We start from the raw sequence: 25086 nt of genomic DNA, 5'->3' as shown, positions 1-25086 counted from the left end.
CTAAAGGATGAGGCTAGACCATGTTTCCCCACTACCAGATATGTAGCTGGAATATTCTCAACTTAGCCATTTAACTATTTTCAGGTTGAGAAGGGAAAGAACATTGGTCCTTCACATAAAGTATGAGTCCATCAAGGTGCACCTATGTAACCCACACAAATCCCTGCCAACTCCCCTCCTGCTTCTTTGACACCAGAAAGCTCAGAATGGTTTTATGGTTTTTCATCCCTATCTCCTGCTCTGGGGATGAGCTCTTCTTCCATTAATATCCACTCCACTCTTTGCACATGCTATTCAAAGGCACAGCTTAAATCAGATAGTGTAATAAGTAGGAGTTAAGTAGTTCTGAGGTTTTAGCAAAAAGGAGGTGGAGGAATCTCATAGTGATAGATTTTTTAGAATGGGTGATCACCATCATAAAAATAGAACTTCCTCGTTAAAACACATAAAATATAATTCTGTTCTAAAAATTGTGCTAATTATGAAGATTTGTATTTTCCCAGATTGATCTGTAGATATGTCTCAGTCTCTGTAGATATGTCTCAAACTCAGCCGAGTTTGAAATGGACACATGGATGCTTCAAATCTGTAGCTGATCTGCATTTTTCAAGGAGTCTGTATTTGTAAATTTGCCTGCTCACTAAAGCTCACTTGCAGCCCCCCAATCATACTTGTCGTACAGTTCACTGATGGATGTGTGCAGAGCGGCAAAATTTTGAGTCCCGCAGCATACAAATTCCCTGCTGAGGCTGAACAAAGCAACACTCTACCTTCCTGTTTCAACTCTCACGGAGTAAATAAGAGTCCTTTTTGTGGATTATTTTGTGCTGTGTTTTCACATTGCTTGTACTTTTTTTGTTGATTAAACTATTTAAAATGCCTCCCCAGCATAGTGCTAACATACTGTCTAGTGTTCCTAAGGGTGGGAAAGTTGCAATGTGCCTCATGGGGAAAATGTGTGTCTTAAATAAGTTTCATTCAGGCATAAATTACAGTGCTTTTAGCTACAAGTTCGTGTTTAATCAACTGTATATCAAATACGGTATCTTTAAACAGAAACATACATAAAGCAAAGTTACGGATTGATCAGCTGATGAAATTTTTTTGAGGAAGCACACAGTAATCCATCTCTGTATTTCCTGTAGGAACAAGGGCTCAGTGTTTACTAATTCAGTGTTCACGGCAATGCTTCAGAGCATAAGAATTACAAGAAATGAGAATCAACTCTGTATGAAAATGCCAAGGGCATAGAGTAGCCAAAATAACTTTGAACAAGAACCAAGTTAGAAGATTTATACTATTTGATTTCAAAGTTGCCTCTAAAGCTATAGTATTTAAAATGATGTGGTGCTGACATATAGCTAGACACATAGATCAATGGAACCAAACAAAGTCCAGAAATAAACCCACAAATATACCATCTACTGATTTTTTTTTTTTACACAAAGGGCTCTAAGATAATCTAGGAAAAAGAAAGTCTTTCCAACAAACTGTGCTGTATCAACTGGGTAAACATTCAAACAAATGAACAAATGAATCCTAATGCCTCTGTCCTTACACCACACATATAAATTAATTCAAGGCAGATTGTAGACTGAAGCAGAAAAATTAAAGTGATAAACTTTCTAGAAGGAAATGCAGGATTGCACATGCACTTCTCTGACCTTGGGGTGAGCAAAGTTTTCTTAAAAGAGGAAATGATAAAGGACTTATATGCAGACTATATTAAAAACTCCTCCAGTTCAATAACAATCAATAAACACTCAATAAATAAATTTAAAAAAAAAAACAGTCCAAAGAATTGAATACAAACTCTTCACAAAAGAAGATGTATGAAGAGCCAGTAAGACACATGATAAAATACTCAACATCATTAGTCATCAGGGAAATCTAAGATTGGCCAAGCTTAATAGATTTTCGTGTTCCTTCAGGAAAAGGAAAATCTTTGTAATTTGGAAAAGAAATACTCCAGCCTCTCTGGGGGAAAAGGGTTTCCTGTCAACCCCAGTACTCTGAAAGAGGTAAGCTGTGATTTTCCGTGTCCCCCTCTATCACCTTAGAGATCAAGAGCTGTGCCTCCGTTTTAGATGATTAACTAAATAGGAAAACATTAACTTGAGTGACTTGGAAAGCATCAATGCTTAATGGTTTTCCTGCCTTTTATTTATGCTTTGAGGATTTCACAGATTATCTTTGTGTTTAGTGCAGGTGCACTGTGTGTGTTTGTGTGTGTGTGTGCAAACCACGCTTGACAGCGACATTTGGGTTAACTTGGGCTTCAGACAAGTTAAGATCCAAACCAAGATTAGGTCTTAAATTCTCTTCTTCTCTGCAATGTCCTTCTTCAGTTCCTCCTCTTTCTTATGTTACTTCTCCTTCTCCTGAATCTGACAGCAAATGAAAATGTCTCTGCACATTTGGTAAGATAGCCTGGTGCCTTTCTTTTCTCTGTCTCTTTTCCCCCCAATGTTGTTTGTGCTCTCTCCCCTCCTAACTTAGAAAATCCTATTTGCATTAAGCTCCACACATTCTTGCTCCCAAACATCCATCTTTCTGAAATACTTTTTTTTTTGGAGATACGCTGCTACAATGGAAGAATATTTTAACTCTAATTTGGAAAGTCATAACCCTGACTGGGAAAGAAAATAGTTGTTTGGTTTTTTTTTTAGCATAGTTGACACACATGCAACATTAGTTGTAGGTGTACAACATTGTGATTCAACAAGTTTGTATGTTACCTGCGCACACGAGTGTAGCTATCATCTGTCCCAACTAAAAGTCATTATCTTTTAATAACTTAATATCTTTTTATCTATTTAATATCTATTTATCTATTTAATATCTATTTAATATCTTAAATATCTTTTTAAACAATAGCAAAGTTAAAACTTTCTACATAGGAAGTATTTTGTGTGTGAGTATAGGTGTCTGAAGTAGAGCTCATCACAGAAGAAGTATGAATAATGTGGATCTTGGAAGCATTTTGTGAAAGAGCTTTATTAGATGATTCAGTTTCATAGTTTCTCTCTATTATTCAGAAGATGGAACTCACAGATTCGGTAGACACAGGTTCACAGTGGATGGAGTGGAGCGGAAGAAGGGAACATCGGTGAGGTGGGCAGGGACCAGGTCTTATGAGGTGTGTTAAAGAAATATGGTTTATCATATGTGGCTGGGCAGTCCTTGAGTGAGAGATTTTAAGCAGGGAGGTGATATTATTTGATATCCATTTGTTAAGCATCCCTCTGGGCCACTGGCCCAGTTTATGAGGAGTGAGAGGAAAAGCAGGGGAGCTGGGAGGGAGAACATTGCAGTAGTGAAGGCTGGAGATGCTCCTTTCTTGCCTTCATGCAATGGCAGAGAGATGGAGGGAAATAGTCAGATGCAGACATATTTTGGAGGCAGAGTTGACAGTTCTTGCTGATAGATTGGATGTAAGATTGAAGTAAATCAAGGGAGGTATTAGGAATGAGGTCATTCCTCCAGTTTGAGTCATGAGCTGAACAGTAAGGACCTTTTCCTGAGGTAGTGAAGACTGGGGACAGCACAGGCTTAAGAGGGAAGATACATGGGTTGACGCTGGACCTATTGAGTTTGAAGGACTGTGGCATCTGAGTGAATTAGATAAACTCTAGCATCTTTTTACCTCTTGGTACAAGAAAATAACCTTCCCTTTTCTGCTAATGAGTTCTTTTTCTGTGCAGACTTCCTGATGCCAAAAGCCCGTTTGGTTTTTGACTATTTGTATGTCTCCAAGTCTTCTGTTTGTTGGGTAACTGTGTTCTCTTTCATGGACTAAGCCGACTTGGCTCACGAGATGTTTTTAATTTCTTCCTTTCTTCCTCTCTCTCTCTCTCACCATCTCATTCTTTCACCCCTCTCTCTTTTTTTAAGGAGTTATTAATTTATATCTAACTCTTTCAAACAAGTGCCACTTTTGACAAATGGCATACATGTTTGAAGCAATAAATCAGGTTATACGGTCTATGACATATAAAGAATCAAATCTTTGTTTTGAAACACCATGCTGTCAACTGAGCAAAAGCATAACTGAAAGTCATTTCTCTTCATTCCCATTCATTACCAAAGACAAAAGGAAATTTAAGAATCCAGTTGTCAACTTCCTTTCTTCAATTTAATCTTCTGAAACTTTACATGGTATCTATTGCCATGAAGTTCAAGACTGTATTCAGCAGCATTTTGAAACCTACAATTTATAGTCAACTTTAGCTTTCCCCACTTTGCCATAATTATAAATCAGTAAAAACCTTGCTTTCCAGCCTGAAATTCTTGCTTCACCAGCATAATGATATCTTGCCTACCCTGGAGCCACTCTTTTAAAGGATTGATGGTCTAATAGAGGATCCCAAGTGCTAAACTTAACTCAATTTTACCTTTAAAAGAGAAATATTATTCTATACTCTTTCTTCTACTTTTCCCACTGTTTTGTTGATATGGTGAAAATTACGATTGGTCTGTACAAATACTTTCCGTGAAAATTTATAAGTGCCTTTTCCTCAAATATAAATTTGGGAGTTTTGAATCTTGCAGGTTTTGATTCATGGGTGTTTTATTGAAGCTGAAGCCAAAACTGAATCATTGTCATGGGCAATTCTCTGTCCTGGGGTAGAGCTGGAGGGTTGGGGAAGCTGCCTTGAATTGAAAGAGCCTTGAGCTGCAACTCTCCTGCAGGTTCTCTGTGTGTGTGTGTGTGTGTGTGTGTGTGTGCGCGCGTGCGCACGTGTACACATTTATCTTGCTGGGGAAGGCTCAAGAGGAGACCTAAAAGCTAGATTGCATTACAAATAAATTAGTATTTATAAAATTTCTCTGTACAAAAACCTGAAGACTTCAGCCCACTTTTACTCACACTCTAACTTGTAAAAACGGAAAAAAAGAGGAAAATCTAAAAATAAAGATTTGTGGAAAAGGTTCCTGAATTATGGAATGAGAGATTGCATTGTAAATTTTATATCTCAGATTTGTGCGTGTGTGTGGTTATTTTAAATGTTGTATAGTGACACCCTTATTCAATCAACAGAATGAATGCTGTTACCTCTAGAAAATCTAAAATTGAAGGTTTTAGGTTGTTTATATATAATTTAGTCATCTTGACTTCACCCCCCCAAATTATGTGTAATGCTTGTAATATCACTTTTCAAGATTAAGCATCATAAATTCATTTTAATTGCTGATGATTCCCTTAATGCAACATTTGGTCGTTCCACAGATACTTGGCTGTGCCGCTCAAAGCTAACTCCATTGTACTGGGAGCATTAATACTCTTGCATGCCTCAGCTTTTGCTTTCTTCATGTTTAACTTCTGAATTCCTCCTTTTAGGGCTATATCAGTGTAAATGAAATTAATGAGCCATGTGTCAATTCCACGAATCTGTCCCCTTCCACTCAGTTCCCCGCTGACGCTGACGCTGTTGCCACTGGGCCTACCACAGCTGTGCTGGTGAGCCAGCCACAAAATAAAGAGGTGTGTTGGCATGACATTTCATTCGTTCACTGCTTTCCTCATGTCAGAGATTAACCCATGGTTACCTGAAAATGAAGGTGTGTGTGACCATATACATCTGGTTGACCAGAGGGCCAGAATGATGCTGAGTTTGAAAAACATACCCACCTGGGGCACTGTTTTGTGACTCTTCACACTGGAAATTATGAAATATATGGTGCAGAGTGGAGTACCAGGAGAATTAAGTTCAAAATAATAAAATCTCGATCAGAGCCCTCTGACCCAACCTTGTTTTCACAGAAACCGAAAAGCCTTTCTCAAATTGTTTGCTTGAATCATTTTTCCAGTTTGATTTTGTTTTCTCTTGTGTTAGTGGGATGGATTTTTTTTTTTTTTAATGTTATGCCTTTTTAAAACATCTGGGGAGGGGCAAAGAAGAGTAAATTAAAGTATCTTCTAATTGTTCCAAGTTGTTCCCAGAGTAGAATTTTAACAAAAACCTAAATTGAAAGATCCTGCCCACCATTTGTGACTTCTTGATTAAAATACAAGAAAACAGAATAAGGAGATTATCGATTTCATTTCTTTGTCTTATTCTTTCATTTCATATGGACACATACATACTTTTTCTTTCTCCTATAAAGCAAAGATCACCTGTCTGTTCTGGATTTATGTTTCCTTCCACCCTCTCTCCTCATCCTGTCACTCAACCTCCATCAGCCCCTTGGCCCGAAGTCCTGGCTCCGTCTGTCGATCCTTTCCCATTAAATGACACACCTCCTCCTCTACCAGCTAAGAAACACAGAAGGCAGCGGCAGCAGCAGGAACAACAGGTAACTAGGCACTGGTGTGCAGAGTCTGAGACTTTGACCTTGACAGCAGTCACTGACGTGGAATCTTTCCTTCCACTTTTCCAAAGGTATTTTGTTAAAGAGACAAGTACCTATTTCTTTGCTGGGCTTTCTTTTATTTGGTTGGCTTTTGCTCTTATGCTTTTTTTAAGGACCTTTAGTATTTTTTAGGGGTGTTAGGATTGTCCTAAACTTTGACCCCTTGACTGTCCTCTCTTGACTTTTGATATGTTGAAGCTAGATATGTTTTATATCCTTACACTTCAGTTCCCATTCAGCCAAAATAGTGTAACTTGTCTCAGGTAGTTTTCAAATGCTACTAATTATTTCCATTAAATCCATGCTATAAAAAGTTGCTGTGTCAGCATAAAATATTTTTCTTACACGTTACCGAAATCATAATGACATCATGCCCTCGCTATGGGTCATAATTCACTAAACATTTTACAACTAAATATCTCCTTTCTTCCTTCTAATGATCCTGTGAAATAAGAATCGATCTCCTTATTGACATTTAGGGAACTGAGGCTTACTTAGCAGAGGTAAATAGCTTGTCCAAGGTCACACCACAAGTAATGCATTTGGCTCATAGAAATTTTTATTGATCACCTATTTTTAAAAAGTTCATTATGAATGCCACCCTTCTTTTAGTACATCTAGTATATAATCATGCATAGGTATTCAAAAAGTCTCTTTTGAGGGTACCTTTCAACTATCATCAAATTTCTATATGAATTTGGCCCCAGAAGATGCTAAGGAGTCATAGTCCTAGACAATTAGATGAGCCCTGCTTTGCTGGGCCCAGCCATTACATTTCTCAAAATTATCTTTATTGCCTTTTACCTGTTGTTAAAGGACTATATCTCCTCGCTACTTTTAGGTTAATAAATAGTAACTAGTGTAAGTAGATAATATAAAGTTAAAATGCAGGTGTATTTCATGATTGTCGTGTTTAAAGGTTGATCATAAATTTAGTAACTCAGATTTGCATTAATTCTTATATATTTCAACAGCCTGAGCTTAGTATAAAAATGATCAAACCCCAAGAACCTTTACTTAGGAAATAACTTTACTACTCAAGACATTTTGGGGGGAGGCCCAGAAAAATTTGGATAAATTTCAAGTTGGCAAAAATTTTGCCTTAGGAATCTGGAAAAAAAAAAAAAAAGAAAGAAAGAAATGGTCAACGGAAGGGTTTTTAAATATGAGGGATTAGTGTAGGGGTTTCTTGACTTAGCTTTTTTTTTTTTAATGAAAGAGTAACCTAGAAGAATGCCTTATATGGAAGCATTATATGGATTTGAAGTGTTTTATGTAATTAAAATATTATTCCGACTTTAAAACAACTTCCCTGTTCACTCGCTCTTTCTCTCCATCTTCTCCCTTCCTTGTTCTCCTCACACTGGGATCTGTGCCATCACACAGAACTGTCCAGAAAGACAAGGGGAGAAACTGCTTACTTGCTTTGTCCACTGGCTGTTCCGCCATCCACATGGCGACCATCATAATAATTTGTAAGTTGTCCTGAGGCCCCAAGGCTGCAGGAACTAACTATGAAAGTGAAAGGTGGATTTTTTTTTTTTTAAGTTTCTTGGTTCAGTAATAAATTCTTCCAGTGTCTATGTATCTTACCAAATGCTAGCCCTAGTCTGTTAGTGAACACAAGTATAAGTTTATTTTTTAAAAAATTCTGTGTTAAAATTCCAAAACTCCTTTGTAAATGCATACTTCTGAATTTCTTCAGTGACCTCTTTCAATTAGTCAAGTTTTGCTATTCTGCTTTACATTTGCATTTAAAGCATTTTAGAAGTCTGGAAGAAAGGAAAAAACAGCATAAAGAAGGCCTCTATCTGAGTGACACTTTGCCTCGAAAGAAAACCACACCTTCTATATCCCCACATTTCAGCAGTGCTACTATGGGGAGAAGCACCGCCCCAAAGGTAGGATGTGGGGTGAACCATGGGCTTTGCATTCAGTGAGTCTTCTTGTCCTCATGTTGGCCAACATTGCAAAGGCTCTTAAATAAAATGCCAAATAATAAACCATTAAGTTTGCTTGTTGGGCAGACAGAGAACTATATTGCATTTTCTATCCTACTCAGAGGACGTACTGAATTGTACGTCCGGGACCAAAGAACCTGGGCCTGGGTATTTTCTACCATCACACAAGTGGTGGAGAGCATGCATTTACATGACAGATTCCCCATGACTGCCTCCCAGATCCGGAAATTGGAGGATATTAACTCTGGATTCCAGGAATAATAGCCACAAATATTTACTGAGAGCATTTCTGTGAGCCTGACCCTGCACTAAGCCCTTTATATGGATTGTTTCATTTTAAAATCTGGCAGCACTCTTCAGCCAAGGTACTCTGTATTATCCGCATTGTAGGTATGGACAAACAGGTGTGAAGAGACTAAGCGACTAGCCCAAGCGCTCTCAGCTGGTTAGCAGTGAAGCGGGACAATGAACCCCCGTGGTGTGACACTGGAGTCCTCACTCCTGTTTTGCTGACGTGTCCAGGGGGGTCACTGCAGAAAGAGGGGGAAGGGCAGATGAGAAAGAGGTTCTGAGTGAGCCAGGCTTTGGAGCCTTTCCCTTGCCTTCGATCAGAGTAACTGTGTTTGAATCTATTTTATAAACTGGGGTCCCTAGTATATAGCACACTAAGATTTTCTATTTCGAAAGAGTACAATATTGAGTAGGTTTCTCCAGTGTTGAGGGGGAGCAGGACATTGGTACACTTGTAGCAAGTAGACCTCTTCTCTTCCTTGTGCATGATGTGCCTGCATTCCTGTCCCTGCACCTGCCCCCGGCTCCTTGTGCATGAAGAACTGAGTTGTCCTTTAAGGTGGTTTTGGACAGCGTTGCCCCACCTGTCTTCATTTTTGGAATTGCTTCCCCTGCAGAGATTGCTGTAACGTTGAGCCCGCCGTGGGGCTCCTTAGAAGGGTCCGTGACCGGCCTTTGCCACTTAGTGTGAATTACAGGGACACCTTCGTTCCTCCTTCCTACCATCCCTGCCTACTGGGCTTACCCTGGAGTTTTGTAGGCAGGGATGTGGCCCTGTCCTGAAGGACCCTGTGGCGGGCAGTTTGCCTGAAGTGTCTCCTCCCCGTTCTCACAGGCTCACCTGCCCCTGGGACAGAGCAACAGCTGTGGCAGCGTCCTCCCTCCCTCGCTGGCAACCATGACCAAAGACTCAGACTCTCGGAGGACGCTCAGAGGTACGTACCTATTCAATCACACATCGTGTCTGTGGGTAAGAACAGGGGTGGGGATCATTAGAGAGGGAACAACCAAAATCCTCGGTTTTATCCTTAACGAGTCTTCCTTGGGGAAGGATCTCTGTCGCCTTATTGTTGTACTAAGGTAACTTTTCCTATTATACATATGGCAGGCACCTTTTAAACATACCCACCGCACTTCCTCAATTCAATTGAATTCCCAAACCAGGAAGGCTCCTCGAGAATGACTAACCTTCCCATTCTGTAGGAAGAAAAGAGAGGTGGTGGAGATCCAGAGAGATCGCCAGTGGCCTTAACGAAGCCACGTATCTGGTCTGCGGGCTGGGCCACTATTCTGTTGCGACATATGCTAAAGAGTCATTGAGAGGACACACTAGTGGCCCAGGACCACATTCCCATTGGGCTTTTCATGGGGTCTGAGCCTTTCTTCTATGTGGTTGTCACGTTTCGTGTAGACTTAGATCCTGGGCATCTTTTATTTCTTAGAAATAATACACTGCATTTGTCATGGAGTTGTCGAATAGTCTTTGTGGCGCTCGGAGAAGTTACTATAATGCATTTCCAGAGGTGAGCTTCTCATCGAGAGGATTAGAGTTGTGCCAACACAGTCATTTAGGTCAACAGTTTATATGGGCCCCAACTTTTGACCAGACGTGGTGCTAGAGACCAAGAATGCAAATAAATGACACAGTCCTCACCCCCTGAACGTGCTTGTACTCTAGTGAGGAAGAAAGATACATAATAGATGATTTAAGGAGTCCTGAGTGGTTCAGTCAGTTAAGTATCTGCCTTCAGCTCAGGTCATGGTCCCAGAGTCCTGGGATCGAGCCCCACGTCAGGCTCCGTGCTTGGCGGGGAGTGTGCGTCCCCCTCTCCCTCTCCCCCTCTCATACTCTCTCTCTCTCTTGCTTTATCTCAAATAAATAAATAAAATCTTAAAAAAAAAAAAAAAAGATGATTTAAATGAAATGTGGTACATGCCGTAATGGGGGAATGCCCAGGATATAAAGGGGGCTGCCGATGGAGTGGTGGCCATTTGGGCTCTAAATGCATTCACACATTAGTAGAATTGAAACCCTTCCCTCCAACCAGGCTGGAATTCAGTTCTGACTGCTCAGCCCTTCTGCCAGTGGTACCAGGGGATAAACACAGGTTTCTCGCCAAAAGAAAAAAAAAAGAAATATATATATATATACATATATGTTATGTATATATAATATATGGATTTGTATATATAAAATGTTTATATGTATGTTTTATATATATATATATATATATATATGCATATATATATAGCTCTCTCTCACTTGAATGAGGTTTTTGAATCATCACCAGATGTGGTTTAAGAGTTCATAGAGCTGTAGTGTTCGTAAGAGAGGTTTATAATGCATGAATGGTTTACAGTGTTAACATGTGAATCAAATACAGTTGATTGAACTTCACTTTTATTTTCTTTGCTATAATTTCTTAAGCTAAAATATCTCTTATGATTTTTAACGTTAAGATATCTCTTATGATTTATAAATAATAAACATAAGTAAGTCTTGATATTTTGGCTCTCGTTTATCATTGTTCACTTGTGGGTCAAGTCCATTTTCTGTTAAAGCATTTTTCTGTGATATTTATAGACCTTTTCAATGGGCTTTTTTTCCACTGGCTGAAGACATCAGAGCTTGGATTGGCCACAAGACCACATTTTATGTCAAAAGTTATTTCTTAAGGAGTAATAAAAACCAGACCTTTATACTAACCAGAGAGATTTGCGAATTCAAGAGCTATTAATATTATCGTGTAAGAAGATTCTTAATGAGAATTTTGGTGAAACCAAAGGATGCTTGACCTTTATTTTTCTAATCTCCTTTTGCCCAACAAAGAATGGGAATCCCCATGCTGGGTTTATAGAGGAAATGTGAGCCAATTCCATTAAGGCCCCATTAAGGATGAACTCCGCAAAATCCATTGACTCAGCTATCTTTCTGCTCTGGTCCTTCACCGATGTGCTTTCCTTTTGTGTATCTGGGAAGACTGCGGCTGCATTCTTTCCTGCTACAGCTCTCCAGCGGGGTTCTTCTTCAAGAATTTCATGTGGTACTGATGGGGCAACTTCTGAGGAAATCGAGAACCATCCTGTGTGTTGGTCCCAGCAGAGGTGATGTGTCTTGTGAAGCCAGAGGAAGAGGGGCAGGGAGTGCAGTTCTCAGAGCCACAATAGACCAGAAAATTGGCAGAATTTTCTCCTAAGACCCTACAGGTGGCCCATCCCCAGGAGGGATGAATCATTATTGCATTTAGAATTGTTTCACTAACACAATTTTGGCTTCTCTAAAATGGCAAAGGCAAGTAAAAGTCCATGGTTTTGAAAAAACTGGACCCAACATGTTTTCATTAACTCAGATGTAATAGATCTTACCATTTTGGGGGGAGTTACACAATTAACATAAGTGAACTATTTTTTTTTTTTTTTTTTTTTTGCTGCTTGTTCATAATGGATACATCAAGAACAATGGTGTAAGTAACAGCCCTCCTTCCATCAGCTCTGTTTTCCTAGAAAAAAGATCTCTGAGAGCAGAGTTTAAAGCAGAGAGCCCAGGAGCTCAGCTCTTAAAGTTGTAATGCTTATTGGCTTTTGTACCACTTGTGAAATGTTCCTTTGTAAGCTCTCAAATGAATGAAATCTTTGTCCTTTTGTTTTCTGTTAAACGCAGGAAAGTCCAAGAAAGGTATGACAAACCTCCTCGCTTGGTGTTTTTTTGTTTTCAGCAACTAGTGAAAGGTCATTGTTAAGTCATCTTTAAGAAATGATCGGATTTGAAACTGTAAAATAGTGCATTTTTAGCCAAAGGATCATACATTTTATACAATAGAGAAAAATTGCTGCACGTTTGCTAGAAACCCAATCCTGAGGGCAGCTGCTGTTCACTCAGAGGGGCAGCTGCAGGAGCCCCTTTGTTTTTATTACAAGGTCAGACCCTGCAGGAAACCGGGGCGGGTGGGGGGGGGGATTGTTTTGCAAGACTCAGAATCTAGATAAAGATCAGAGTGGGCATTGTCAAGTATGTAGGCTAAGTGTAAAACAGGAGGCTTCTCCTTTCTAAAGAGCAGGTATAAATAAGCCCGCTACAAGGGAGGAGGGAAGGATTTAGGACGCTCCTACTTATTTATTCCATTTATGCCCATTGTAGAACACCGACCTGGAGGAGTGAAGACCAGTTTGCGTGACTGGCTTGCATAAATGAGATGCTTATGACTGGGACAGGGTGGCAGAGATGCAGGGTGTCAGAGGACGCCCTGGTTATAGAAAATTTGAGGGACTGTGCTTTGAATAACTGAATGGCATTTGATAAATCCTAGCTCTTAAAAACTATGTGCTGCTGTCTGCCGAGGAAAAAGAACTGTTTTATCACTATGATCTCATTTTTATTCTCCCTGTTTTCTGGTTGGCGAATATGTGTGAAAGATGTTTCATTCCAAACGTTATTGACTAACCGTATGCATGTATCTGAAGCTTATTATTATTTTTTAACTTCCCAGGTTCCTCTGTAAACTCAGATGGAATCTGGAAGTGTGAACATCCATCTTGCCTTGTTAATCTGGTGTTGTGACTAACACTGCCGAGGATGGCATGTTGAACGTGTCTGTTTTCCTGGTCCCCCGTCATCCTTTTTGATCTTGTCTCTTTCTCCCTTTCTCCGTCTTCCCCCTTCTTCGTCCGTGACTCCTGACTCATCCTGTACCTTCATCTCCTGGCTGTGGACTATGGTTAGGAAGAATGAATTTCTCAGCAGGTGAGCTACACTAGGCTAATTTGTCAGAAAGACAGATTAATTTTATCCTCTTAAACCCTGATTATAACCTTAAATCATCTCATTTTCTCTATTAAGACCAAATAACTATTTAAAGTATACGACACGGGTGCCTGGGTGGTTCAGTCAGTTAAGTGTCCAACTCTTGACGTCGACTCAGGTCATGATCCCAGGGCTGCGGGATCAAGCTCTGTGTTGGGCTTGCATGGGGCTTGGAATCTGCTTAGATTCTCTCCCTCTCCCTCTGCTCCACTCCCCTTTAAAAAAAAAAAAAAAAAAAAAAAAAGGAAGGAAACAACACACATTTGGAAGATATTGGCAACACTGTATATCCCACAGTGGCACAATAGTTAAGTCACAAAGGAGTTTTCAGAATTCATAGATAGGCGAGAATAGGAATGAGAAATGGGCCTTGCACGTCCTCTCTCCTGGCTCTCTTGGACAGTGACGAGACTTGAGTTGGTTTGGGTTCCTTGCATGGGCTCTGCTGAGAGCCGAGCCTCAGACACTGTCAGCTCTCCCATTATAAACCTTATAACTTCCCTCCAGTGGCTATTTCTGCCTGGGTAGACAGGATGTAGAGCCTTTACAAGGCCTTCTTTGCTTTCTAGTTGCTGTCCCACTGCTGAATGTTATTCTTGCTTCATAATTTAAAAACAAAAACAAAAACAACCAAGTAGTCTCAGGGTTTGGGAAAGTCTCATTTTTCCCAGTGCACTTAACTTCACCCCCCACCCCCACCCCAGATAGTAGATATTCCACTTCCTTATTTAGCCACCGCCGAAACTGGAATTTATGGATGAGAAAATGGATTGACCCAGCAGCTCTTTAGTTCATGACCTCCCCATACTAAATAAATGGGGATCATGTGGTGACCAGGACACCTGGGTCCCTCTCCCCGGGATAGCTTGCCCCTGTTCTGGGTTTACCTAGCTGCATGAGCACTTCTTGGACCTCCCACCAGGGGTCCTCATTTGGTCCTGTTGCTCTCCTGGGATGTTTCCTCCATTAAAAGTCTCTCTGTACCTTCGGACAAGCAGGCCAGAGCCTGGGTCCCAAAGCCAGCTCTTTGGAATCATACAGGTGCAATTCCAGAATCACAGGGAAGAGGTCCAGGCCTTTATTTGTGATTGCAGAAGTAACTGAATTTTTTGAAGTTCAGGAGGGAGGAGGCTAAGTAAGCCAGGCGGTCGCTGAATTCACTGTGATTATTAGTAGAGGGTTGCCAGGTGGGAGAAATGAGCCTGTCCCTGAGGTAGAACATTTCCACTCACCCTGGAAACAAAATTCCTGTGCCAGGAAATACATGCTCATCATTAGCACATTACTTCACTTAAATCTAAGGCACTCGCTCATCCTACCACCAGAAGGGTGGAAGGTTCTCTCAAGCATAGAGCCCAACTCCAATGAATAATGGGGCAACCTGGAGGATTTGTGTTCACAACCCATAGTGTGCTGCACATAGCCACCCGCTGGCCCTTGTGCCCACATCTGACATCTTTGAGTCATTTTAGTGTGCTCTTTCTTCACCTGAGGGTCATAAGTTCATTTTCTTATTTGCAATACTTTTGGAGGAAAAAAAAATAGTGGGTGATCCGAGGATCAGGACCCACCATCTTCTCTGCTCCTCCAAGAGGGTGTTTGTGGCATCATAGGGATTCGCCTTTCCTCATGTCAGTGCCAAGGAGATAATTCTCGTATGTTTTCAATTCCGTGACTGTCTTTTAGGGAATTGGTTTTCATACAACTGCTAGAAAGTGGCTTCCATGATGTCAGTGCCAGCGTCCACGTTTTCTTTGCCAGTAAGGCTTTTTTGAAAGCATTAGGAAAGATAACATGCGTGACTTTTTCAAATAATTTCTGGTATTGTTTTTTGTTTGTTTGTTTGTTTTTGTCCCTCTCCTTTTCATAATAACTGGAAACAATTTAAAAGGAGCGATTAGTAATTCCAAAAATTCAAGTATCAAAGGTAAATATCTGAGTAATGATTTTTTTTTTTTTAAAGGCACAGGCTCCACGCTTATGAATGCACCGGCTTCACTTACTGCTCCCCACGTTAATCACTATGACTGATGGCCTTCTATCCATAGTGTCGTGCTGTGCTGTCTTGTGTTGCATCTTCCCTTTGCTGAGTGATATGTGGCTCTTGTGTGTGTATTTGTAATATCTAATTACAACTTATATTAAGGAAGGTTATTTCCCCAGAAATGCCCTCATCTGAACTAACATATTTGCACTTTGATATTTAAAACGACTGCAGGCAAACTCCCTGTGGAACTAAAATCATTTTACAGAAATGTATCTGATGCTTTGTTAAATCCTCACGGATGTGGCTTCTGTTTTTTGGACATTTTTCATTACCAATTAAAAGCCTCAGCAAGGGTAGGTATAGCGCAAGGAAAGAGGCAAAATTCAAATGGTCCAATCATTAACTCTTAATGGATCTGGTAGTAAATTTGATGAGGGAGAAAGGGGTGGGAACCTACTGTTGGCTAGAGAAACATGTTTTTAATGCATTGAGGAATTGGTTTATCACTTCAATGTCTGCGTCCTGCCTGTATGGTACACAGAGAAAGGAAGAATAATTTAACTTTCATTGCCCCAAATCAGCCACTAGCAAGCAAGCCAGAGCAACAACACGAAGTAAAGCCAGTGATCTAACAGGCCAGTTGAGCAAGTACCAAGGTAAGGAGAAAGCCTGGGACTGAGAGCACTTTGGCTGCTCTTGATGTGAGTTCTACATTGTCCTATGGTTGGCCAGCACTAGCTGGCTGAGGGCTGACGGCAAAGGCAGAAAAACAAGAGAGCTCTGTATATGGTAATTAGGAGGGGTGTGCCAATTGGGAGAATTGTTTTAAATCATTGGCTGTGGATGTTTTAAATAATGAGCAGGCAAGGAAACTTGAAAAAAAGAGTAAGAAAAATGTGCAGTTTGGATTTTTACCAGATTAAAAGTGTTAGTGGTAATATGAGTGAGATACAAGTTTCTTAAATCCTGTACCTCGATGGTCCGCCTGCTGTTTTATGACCAGATGGAGTGTTCCATAAATTTGAATACCATTGAGGAAGTGACTGTCCTAAGACCACACTATTGCTTGTCACCAGGAGTCATCTGGCTTCCCTTGAACCCAGCTACTTTTAGAAGATACAGGGCCTTTCACTGTGTTTCTGTTCTGGTTTGGTTTGCCTGTTGTGTGTGTGTGTGTGTGTGTGTGTGTGTGTGTGTGTGTGTGTGTGGTTATATTCTCAGTCGCGCTGAGATGTGGGAATGGCAAAGGAGAATGTGAGATGATCCACTGACGGAAAAGATCACGCCCAAGACCACCTCGCTTGCACTGAGCATGATGCTGTGTCTTTGATCTTCTTGGCTTCAAAACAAATTAGACCAAAGTCCAAGTTTTGTACGCAGATGTTTTGGGTTGCTGGTTTGAGTCTCAGAAGATCTGAGACTAGAAGATGAGGCATACTAACATATTTATGGCTCTTTCCTTAGGGTATAATCACCAACAGATGAGTGAAGGACAAAGGCAGAAATCTTCTGACTTTTACAACCGCACAGCCTCTGAATCGAATGTCTACTTGAACAGTTTCCACTACCCCAACCACAGCTACAAGGACCAGGCCTTTGACACGCTGAGCCTAGACAGCTCCGACAGCATGGAAACCAGCATCTCTGCCTGCTCACCTGACAATATCTCTAGGTAAGATGTATTCATTGTTGGGGCTTCCAGTTTAGAAAAGCACCTGCTGGTCTCATAAAGTAAAGGCATCAGTGTGGAACAACATGTATGTACAAGCCCAGATTTCTGAGACATAGTCTATGGGGCGGAAGAAGGTTGAGTGTCATGGCAGCCTTTGAAAGTAATTTCCTTGTATCCTGTGTGGCTTAACCTGTCAGATATCATATAATCCGTTTTTCTCCTTTACTCTCTTTCTTTACATTTGAGTTCACGTGTATACTGTGCTTCAAAATTTACTTGCCTCTGTTGGTTGATTCCAAGACTCATTAAGACTCCTTTTGATTGAATAAAGAAATCCGACAGTATAGTAAGAACTTCGAAGGATTTCTTACATGTCTGTTTCATTAAGAGGAAGGGTTTAGAACTGTTCCACATATTAAAATTTTGGTAAGGATTTAATCATTCGCATCCGTATTCATACTTTGAGGCAAGCAAAGATGGTCTTATGGAATTTGGGCTAAAAGCACATCTAAAATATAGATCTGGTCCTAGTACTCTGCCCCTTCAAAAACTACTCCCCTTTGAGTAAAGTCACGTCCTAGAACCTGCATTCTGGATCCATCCCAACTTGCCCTTCACTCTCTCCTCCTGACATGCCTCACAGGGCTTCTTCTTAATTGAGAGTATTATAAATACTCAAATCTCTGTGCCTTTGACCATATTGGTCCCAGGCCTGGAATCAAGTAGTTTATTCACTCATTGATTTACAGGGTCCTTCATTCATTCCACGAATACTAATGGAGTGCTCTAGAGTCAACAGTGGGCTGGCATTGGGTCATGCTAGCTGGCAAGTGCCAGATGTGCATATTTTCACCTGTGTGTGATCAGTGATGTCATGTTGGTAGTTTGAAATTGACCATGGTGGGAGTATATACTCCACATAAATGGACATTTGCTATATGTCAAGGTTTTCATTTCCCTCCAGAGATCTGATTTACCAGCATGACACTGTCTACCATCAATTTATCCTTCCATTTGTGTATTCACTCAATTCCATACTTACTGAGCACCAGTAGTGTCTGACATTGTAAATATCTTTACCATCCCTATCCCTCTGCTCCCGTCTGAGCCTGGAGAGACTTTCCTTATCTGTTAGGCTTAAACTTAGGTTGGAAACGCAGGAAAAGCTCTCCTTTAAGGCCTTTTCCTTCTGTGTTCCACTGCACTTGACTCTTTTTTCTATTATATCACTGATCACATGGCAGTATAAAATTTTCTCTTCAGTAATTAATTGGTGAATTCCTCAATGTCAAGGAGGCTGGCTGATTATCTTTTGATTTCTATACCCAGCAAAGATCTTAGCAGATGGTAGGTATTCAGTAAGTGTTGTCTGAGTAAATACCTCAGGATACAGTAAAATGGCCATATTTTCAATTTTGTTATTTTTAAAATTTTTGTTTGGTCTATTTTAATTGGCTGAATTGTTCACTCATTGATTTATAGGCTCCTTCATTCATTCATTCTGCGAATACTAATACTATGATTTCAACCTAAGAAACATCCAATATTCAGTAAATGTTAATTGAGCACTTAGGTGTTCCAAATGCAAACGTCTAGTTGGGTCATTGCCATTAACAAACTTCCCTCTGTTGGACTGAAGCCGCAGGCTGGAAGCAGGAGTGCTTGTACTCCTTGGGCAATGATCATGCTCCTTGAAGCAGATCACAGATCTTCGTCCTGATTTACTTGCTAAACTGTAAAATGGAGGGGTCGTTTCTTGAATACAAGGCAATGATTAATTTTTAAACATTTTGATGGAAAATTACCATCTTGTAAATATAATTTAGTTCTTTATTTGAATAATTTGCTCTCCCCTCACCTATAAGAAGAGAATGACAGAGAGAGAGGGAAAGTAATATCAACAAAATGTACTTAGCTTTGGGTTATTTCATGTTTCACAAATGAAGTGAATATGAGACTTAACTGTAACCAGACACTATAGCCAGAAAATGTTGGCTATAGTGGGGAAATATATATATATATATATATATAGGGTTGGGGAAAAGGAGAAGAAGGCAGATGTTACATTCTGTGGTAAATAAAGTATACAGTGTATTTTCTTTTGGCATTAATGGGTAAAACATTAATATTATTGGATATACCCTATCAGAGAAGGAAAGGAGTCTCTGGGGGAAAATATTAAAGCAACAATAAGAATTGTATTGCTGCTGCTTGTCACATGGGAATGACCTAAATTGAAAGAGGAGATTATGTAATGATAAAGAATAGGGCTTTGGGGGGCTCAGTCGGTTAAGCATCTGGCTCTTGGTTTTAGCTGTGGTCATGATCTCCAGGTCGTGAGATCAAGCCCTCCCATCAGCTCCATGCTCAGTAGGGAGTCTGCTTGAGATTCTCTTTCCCTGCCTAAAAATAAATAAGTAAATCTTAAAAAAAAAAAAAAAAAAGAGTAAAGCTTTTTGGGAGCTGCCATTATTATTTCAGGTTAGAAGGATTAGTGTTTCATGTTATTCAATATTAAAAGATGCAATAGCTTACTTTTTAAAAATTTTCACCTGACTACATTGGGGGAGACACTTGAGCGTGTGGAAGGGGTGGACATCAAACCAGCTGGCACTGGAGATGCTCTGGTGACACCTGCTGTCCTGCACTTGTCCAAGCCAGGCCAGTATGTGCTCAGAACAGAAAGCCTAGAATATTGAGCAATTATTCATAAATGACAGTAAACTGACCAGATGTGGTGCTTTCTGTATAACAAGACACAAACAAACTCAGCCACCCAGCAACTATGATAGCTTGGTGACAAGAGGTATAAAAGTGGGCATTAAGAGTAAGAACCCAGGGCACCTGGGTGGCTCAGTGGGTTAAGCCTCTGCCTTCGGCTCAGGTCATGATCTCAGGGTCCTGGGATCGAGCCCCACATAGGGCTCTGTGCTCAGCGGGGAGCCTGCTTCCCCCTCCCCACTGTCTGTCTCTCTGCATACTTGTGATCTCTGTCAAATAAATAAATAAAATCTTAAAAAAAAAAAAAAAAAAAAGCAAGAGCCCAGATTCCCAACATCAGAGGGACACCCATGTTTCGGGGGCATTTGGTACTTAGTTGATATTTTGGAAACAGTTGACTATTCCCCCTCTTCCCAAATAATTGTGAACATTTTGTACCAATACTTCTTTGTTGAACTCCTGATAGCTTAACCCTTTATTTACCTGTGTTTTTATGATTTTGTTTGTGTATTTGAGAAAGCATGCAGGGAGGGGCAGAAGGGCAGGGAGGAAGAATCTCAAGCAGACTCTGCACTGAGCGCCAAGCCCGACGTGGGGCTCGATCCCACAACCTCGAGATCATGACCTGAGCCAAAACCAAGAGTCAGATGCCAAAACGACTGAGCCACCCACGTACCCCTATTTATCTATTTTTGAGCCGTCTGTAGTAGAGAAATACACTCTAAGCATTTGCCTGTCTCGGCATTTTTCCACTCTCTGCCTCTTCCTCCCCTCCAAAAATGGAAAGTAAATATTCATCCCTTCAAATGATCACTCCACACCTCTCATATTTAGCAGCAGGGAGCAGCAGCAGTGCAACAATGGGTACAGGAAATTACCCAAAAAGGATCCGCTTTAATTATAATTACCAAGCATTACGACTTCGGATCTGCACACTTAAGCACTGTGACAGGGCAAGAACTGAATTTATTTTTATTTGTTTGCCCTGTTGGTTTTTCTTAAAATGGTTCCCCAAGGTAGAGAATGAGAATGGTTCTGCTAAATACACCGAGAGAAGAGGACAGCATCACCGTGGAGCCCTCCTGGCAGGTGGTTACCCAGGACCACAGTCAGTTTGTATCCTTAGTTCACGCAGACCTGCCCTAGCGGTGCTAGCCGTCACAGATACCCAGTCATCACAGCCAGAAATTACCAATAGTATGTATTTCATTCGGCTGTCTGACCTGCTGAATGTCAAAAAGAAAGTCAAAGCCAAAGTAGAGATACCTGTCAAAGGCTTAGTATAAAAGGGAGAGGGAGGGAAACAAACATTTGGCTTCTGTTCCACCATCTACTTTTAAAAAAGTTCATGCTATCCTGGGGTGCCTGCGTGGCTCAGTCGTTAAGCGTCTGCTCAGGTCATGATCTCAAGGTTCTGAGATCAAGCCCCGTGTCGGGCTTCCTGCTCTGTGGGAAGCGTGCTTCTCCCTCTCCCACTCCCCCTGCTTGTGCTCTCTCTCTCTCGTTGTCTCTCTGTTGAATAAATAAATAAAATCTTTAAAAAAAAAATTCATGCTATCCTAAGGTAAGCTTGTATCCACTGTTATGATGGGAAATAATATGATAAACATCAGGCAAATGGGTAATCAGAAACTAATGTTTGGAATTTATGACAACACATCCTTAATAAGAACTTCTTAAAGTCAGGTAGCAAGAGGAAGAAGAGACTAACACATCTTCTCTTGGTGAGATTTGCTAAAGCTATGTATTAAAATACCCTGAAATGATATGTATGTTAAAGAGGCAATTCCATGCTGAAATTCTAAGGACAGAAGCCTGGTCTTGTGGTTTATTATGTCACAAGAAGCCATTTGTAGAATTACAGAATTACTCAGAGCTGTGGGTACATTGGCCCTTTGCTTTTTGTTGAGACATCATTTTTGTGTCTACTAGAAAGTTACTTGAGTCAGACTGTATGTTTGCTTTTTCAGCATCATGACTTACACCCTAAACAAACAAAAAGCTAAGAAAACAGATCCTGGGTTATAGAAAAACGGCAGTGGGGAGTCCATTCTGCATAAAACCTCTCTTCTGCTGAAATTACTGACTTGGCCTAGACCGTGCAGTGTTCTGCTCACTGCCTACAATGATATGTTATTATCACAATTGCTATTACTAATTTGCCAAGCCCTGACCTTGCCCTCATACTTGGAGAAAATGTTGGGGGAACTTGATCCTTCATTGTAGCTTAAATGCCAGCACTGTGCATGTGGGGCAGGGCACAAGACCGGTCATGGAGTTGAGGGCAGTCTGTGGCCGAACTTGGGTCTAAGGGATGCTTTCATCTGAATTTGAGATGCTTCAGATTTCTTCACATTAGGCAAAAGTTTGTATTCTGCTTTTTACCCTAGATAGTCAACAAACAGTGTCTGCATTTTATTCTAGGGCGTTCTTTGAGAAAAGATGCAGAAAACCAAAGTGATTTGGGGTGGGGGGCGGTGAGAGGCAGCCAAGCGCCAAAGGAACCAGATGTGTCAAACCATGTGAGAAATGGTTAGGAAGGGTTGGAGGGCTTGTTATGTTTTTGTAATATTCAAGGAGCTACTGGACAGAGGAAGGCTAGATGTTTTATGAGGAGTAATAATTTGTTGAAGCTGAAAAAATACCTGAGAAGATTAATTGAAAAGAAATATTCTGGGATACTGGCTCTTCTTTTTTTTTTTTTTTTTTTTTAAGATTTTATTTATTTACTTGAGAAAGAGAGAGAGAAAAGGAGCAGAGGTAGGAGCAGGGAGAGAGGGAGAAGCAGACTTTCTGCCAAGCAGGGATCCCTACGAGATGTGGGGCTCTGAATCATGACCCAGGCCAAAGGCAGCGGTTTAACCAACTGAGCCACCCATGTGCCCCCAGCTCCATGTAGTGGCAATACTGGTGCACTGATGGCCGTCTTGGAAAAGTTTTATGTGTCTTTGTGGAGAATTTTATTTAGCCCTCATTAATTCTGTTCTATTTTGCTTTGCTTACTTATTTTTTGTATGCCATTGTTCTTTGCTTTTCTTCTTAAATTTGTTTCTGTTTTTACCTTTGCCTATGAAGTGAATATTCTAAAAAGCCCTAAAAATCTTATATTTGCTATTTAGATTCCTTTACCCTTGGTGAAAGTTTTGTTTTTCTTTATGAATATGGTTTTTACCAAAGTTGGCCAGATACACAAAAAAACCTTCAGTTGATAAAACAGCAGAACATGACTGAGTAGGAGAAGTCGCCAAACTAGTCATCTTTATATCGTTAATGGCCTGATGACTCAGTATCACCAGCATCCTTACAGCAGTCACATGCAAGATCAGAAATGTGTGCCTGCCCTTACGAAGGTCAGAAGTTGGAACAATGGAAAGAAACATGATTCCTCCTATAATGTGGATGCACTTGAGAAGACAAAGATGAGTGTTGTGTTCTAGGTAATGCAGCATCAAGCTTATCTTCAGGGACATCAGACTCTCCTTCTGCATGGCAAGTGCTCAGTATTTCACTTGCTGACATTGGTGTCTGCCATTGATCCCATGGTATGACCAGTCTAGACTTTTCCCTGCATTCCCATTGCAGCAGCCTCCTTTTCAGCATAGGCACAACCCTGAGGGGACAGAAAAGTAAAATGGCGGTGACAGAGTGTCAGAGCAGCAGGAGTTTTGCTAAATAAAAGTGGTTTACCTGTCAAGGAAATATTAACATCAAAAATAGCAAAAGTGGGGCTATAGAGAATAAGTAGGTATCTGTGAATACAAAGTCTTTTTTTAACCAAATAACCAAAGAAGCTTTAAAGTATATAAAATGTAGCTTTAAAAAGTAGGTGACTTTAGGATTCTACAGGTTATGAACACTCAGGTGGTTAAGTGTTAACGTGTATCATTGTTTTCATGTATCAAATGTTTTCAGAAAATTGAGTTCCTTTGGAGCAAAAGTTAAGACATTTATGGAAATATCGCCAAATAAGCAAATTGAATATAATTGGCAGAAAATTAACTATAAATATTATAAAATAAATGGAAAACATCCTGAAAAATTCAAAAAAATGAACAAAAAGATTTAAAGAAGATAACTATTTGAAAACTTACCCCCAGGATATGCCCAAATTACAGATTTATGAAAGACCATGGACTGAAAATATTTGTTTCTAACCAAGTTATATCCAACCCATTCCTCTGGATAGGTTTCAAGGAGCTCAAAGTCATACTTAGGCCAATAAATGGAAGCTAGATTTTGATTCAACTTATCAACATTCTAACAATGTTGTCTAAACAATGAAAGAAGGGATACAGTAAGTTTTTCTGTAATTAACAACGTTCAGGCACAAACTAGATGAAAAGATGAGTATGTTCTAGAAAGAACTAAAGGACAGATGGGGGTTAGACTATTGGTGAGTTTTTAAGACCTGAGACTTAGTGAAATTAAATTATTTATTTCCAAATCAATAGGAGACATAAGACATAGACACCTGATGTCACAGACAACACAATCGAATATAAACACGATACTGTGTGATTACAGGGCCTGATGTTTGTCTTTGGCTCTCTTAGCTGAGCTGATGAAGTGTGCCACTTAACATCTATGACCTTGATTGTTCTTGATAAAGAAGATACACATTCCTGTACAAATATTAAAGATTTTTTCTTTAATTCTTACTGGTTGAAAAGAACAGAACTTACCCTTTGTACCTCCCCCAACAGTTCATGAAAATGAACTGTTCTCTCTTTATCAGGAGAACACACCCAGCTAAAAATGGACTCAATGTAACCCTGCCAAAGTACAGAGATATTAGTTAAGCTTCTAAGGACACAGCAGTCCTAAGGCTGTCACTTTCCTGGATGGATGCAATTTATCTAAAAGACAATTTTTTAGAGTGGCTTTAGGTTCACAGCAAAATTGAAAAGAAGGTACAGAGAGTTTCCATATACCCCCTGCCCCCACACACGCACAGCCTCCCCCATTATCAACATCCCCCACCAGAGTGGTGCTTTTGTTACAAGTGATAAACATATATTGACACATTATTATCACCCAAAGTTACAACTGGGTTCACTTTTGATGTTATGCATTCTGTGGGTTTGCACAAATGTGCAACATCATATATTGATCATTATAGTGTCATAGGGAGGGTTTTCATTGCCCTGAAAATCCTCTGTGCTCGGCAGATTCATCCTCCCCATCCCCCCGCCACAGCCCACGCCACTTCAAACCACTGGCCACCACTAATCTTTTTTACTCTCTCCATGGTTTTGACTTTTCCAGAATGTCATCAAGTTGGAGTCAAACAGTATTTAGC

At 40.3% G+C, this 25086-nt stretch overlaps 1 protein-coding gene across 29 annotated transcripts in view; it reads left to right on the top strand.

Moving 5' to 3' along the window:
* Positions 1 to 25086, top strand: part of PHLDB2 (pleckstrin homology like domain family B member 2) — a 220871-nt gene that overhangs the window by 185017 nt on the left and 10768 nt on the right. For 12 of the 29 annotated variants that reach the window (XM_059164161.1, XM_059164171.1, XM_059164174.1 and 9 more), the window contains 8 exons: positions 1932 to 2021; positions 5342 to 5485; positions 6109 to 6297; positions 8115 to 8255; positions 9442 to 9541; positions 13327 to 13347; positions 15299 to 15334; positions 16859 to 17066. In XM_059164161.1, the coding sequence (XP_059020144.1) occupies positions 1932 to 2021; positions 5342 to 5485; positions 6109 to 6297; positions 8115 to 8255; positions 9442 to 9541; positions 13327 to 13347; positions 15299 to 15334; positions 16859 to 17066 (929 nt within the window). The remainder of the gene's footprint in view (positions 1 to 1931; positions 2022 to 5341; positions 5486 to 6108; positions 6298 to 8114; positions 8256 to 9441; positions 9542 to 13326; positions 13348 to 15298; positions 15335 to 16858; positions 17067 to 25086) is intronic. The other 17 variants (XM_059164181.1, XM_059164176.1, XM_059164180.1 and 14 more) reach the window with 13 other exon arrangements.

The sequence above is a fragment of the Mustela lutreola genome, chromosome 2 (genome assembly GCF_030435805.1).
Source record: "Mustela lutreola isolate mMusLut2 chromosome 2, mMusLut2.pri, whole genome shotgun sequence".
Lineage (NCBI taxonomy): Eukaryota > Metazoa > Chordata > Mammalia > Carnivora > Mustelidae > Mustela > Mustela lutreola.
This window is presented reverse-complemented; position numbering and strand designations above follow the sequence as displayed.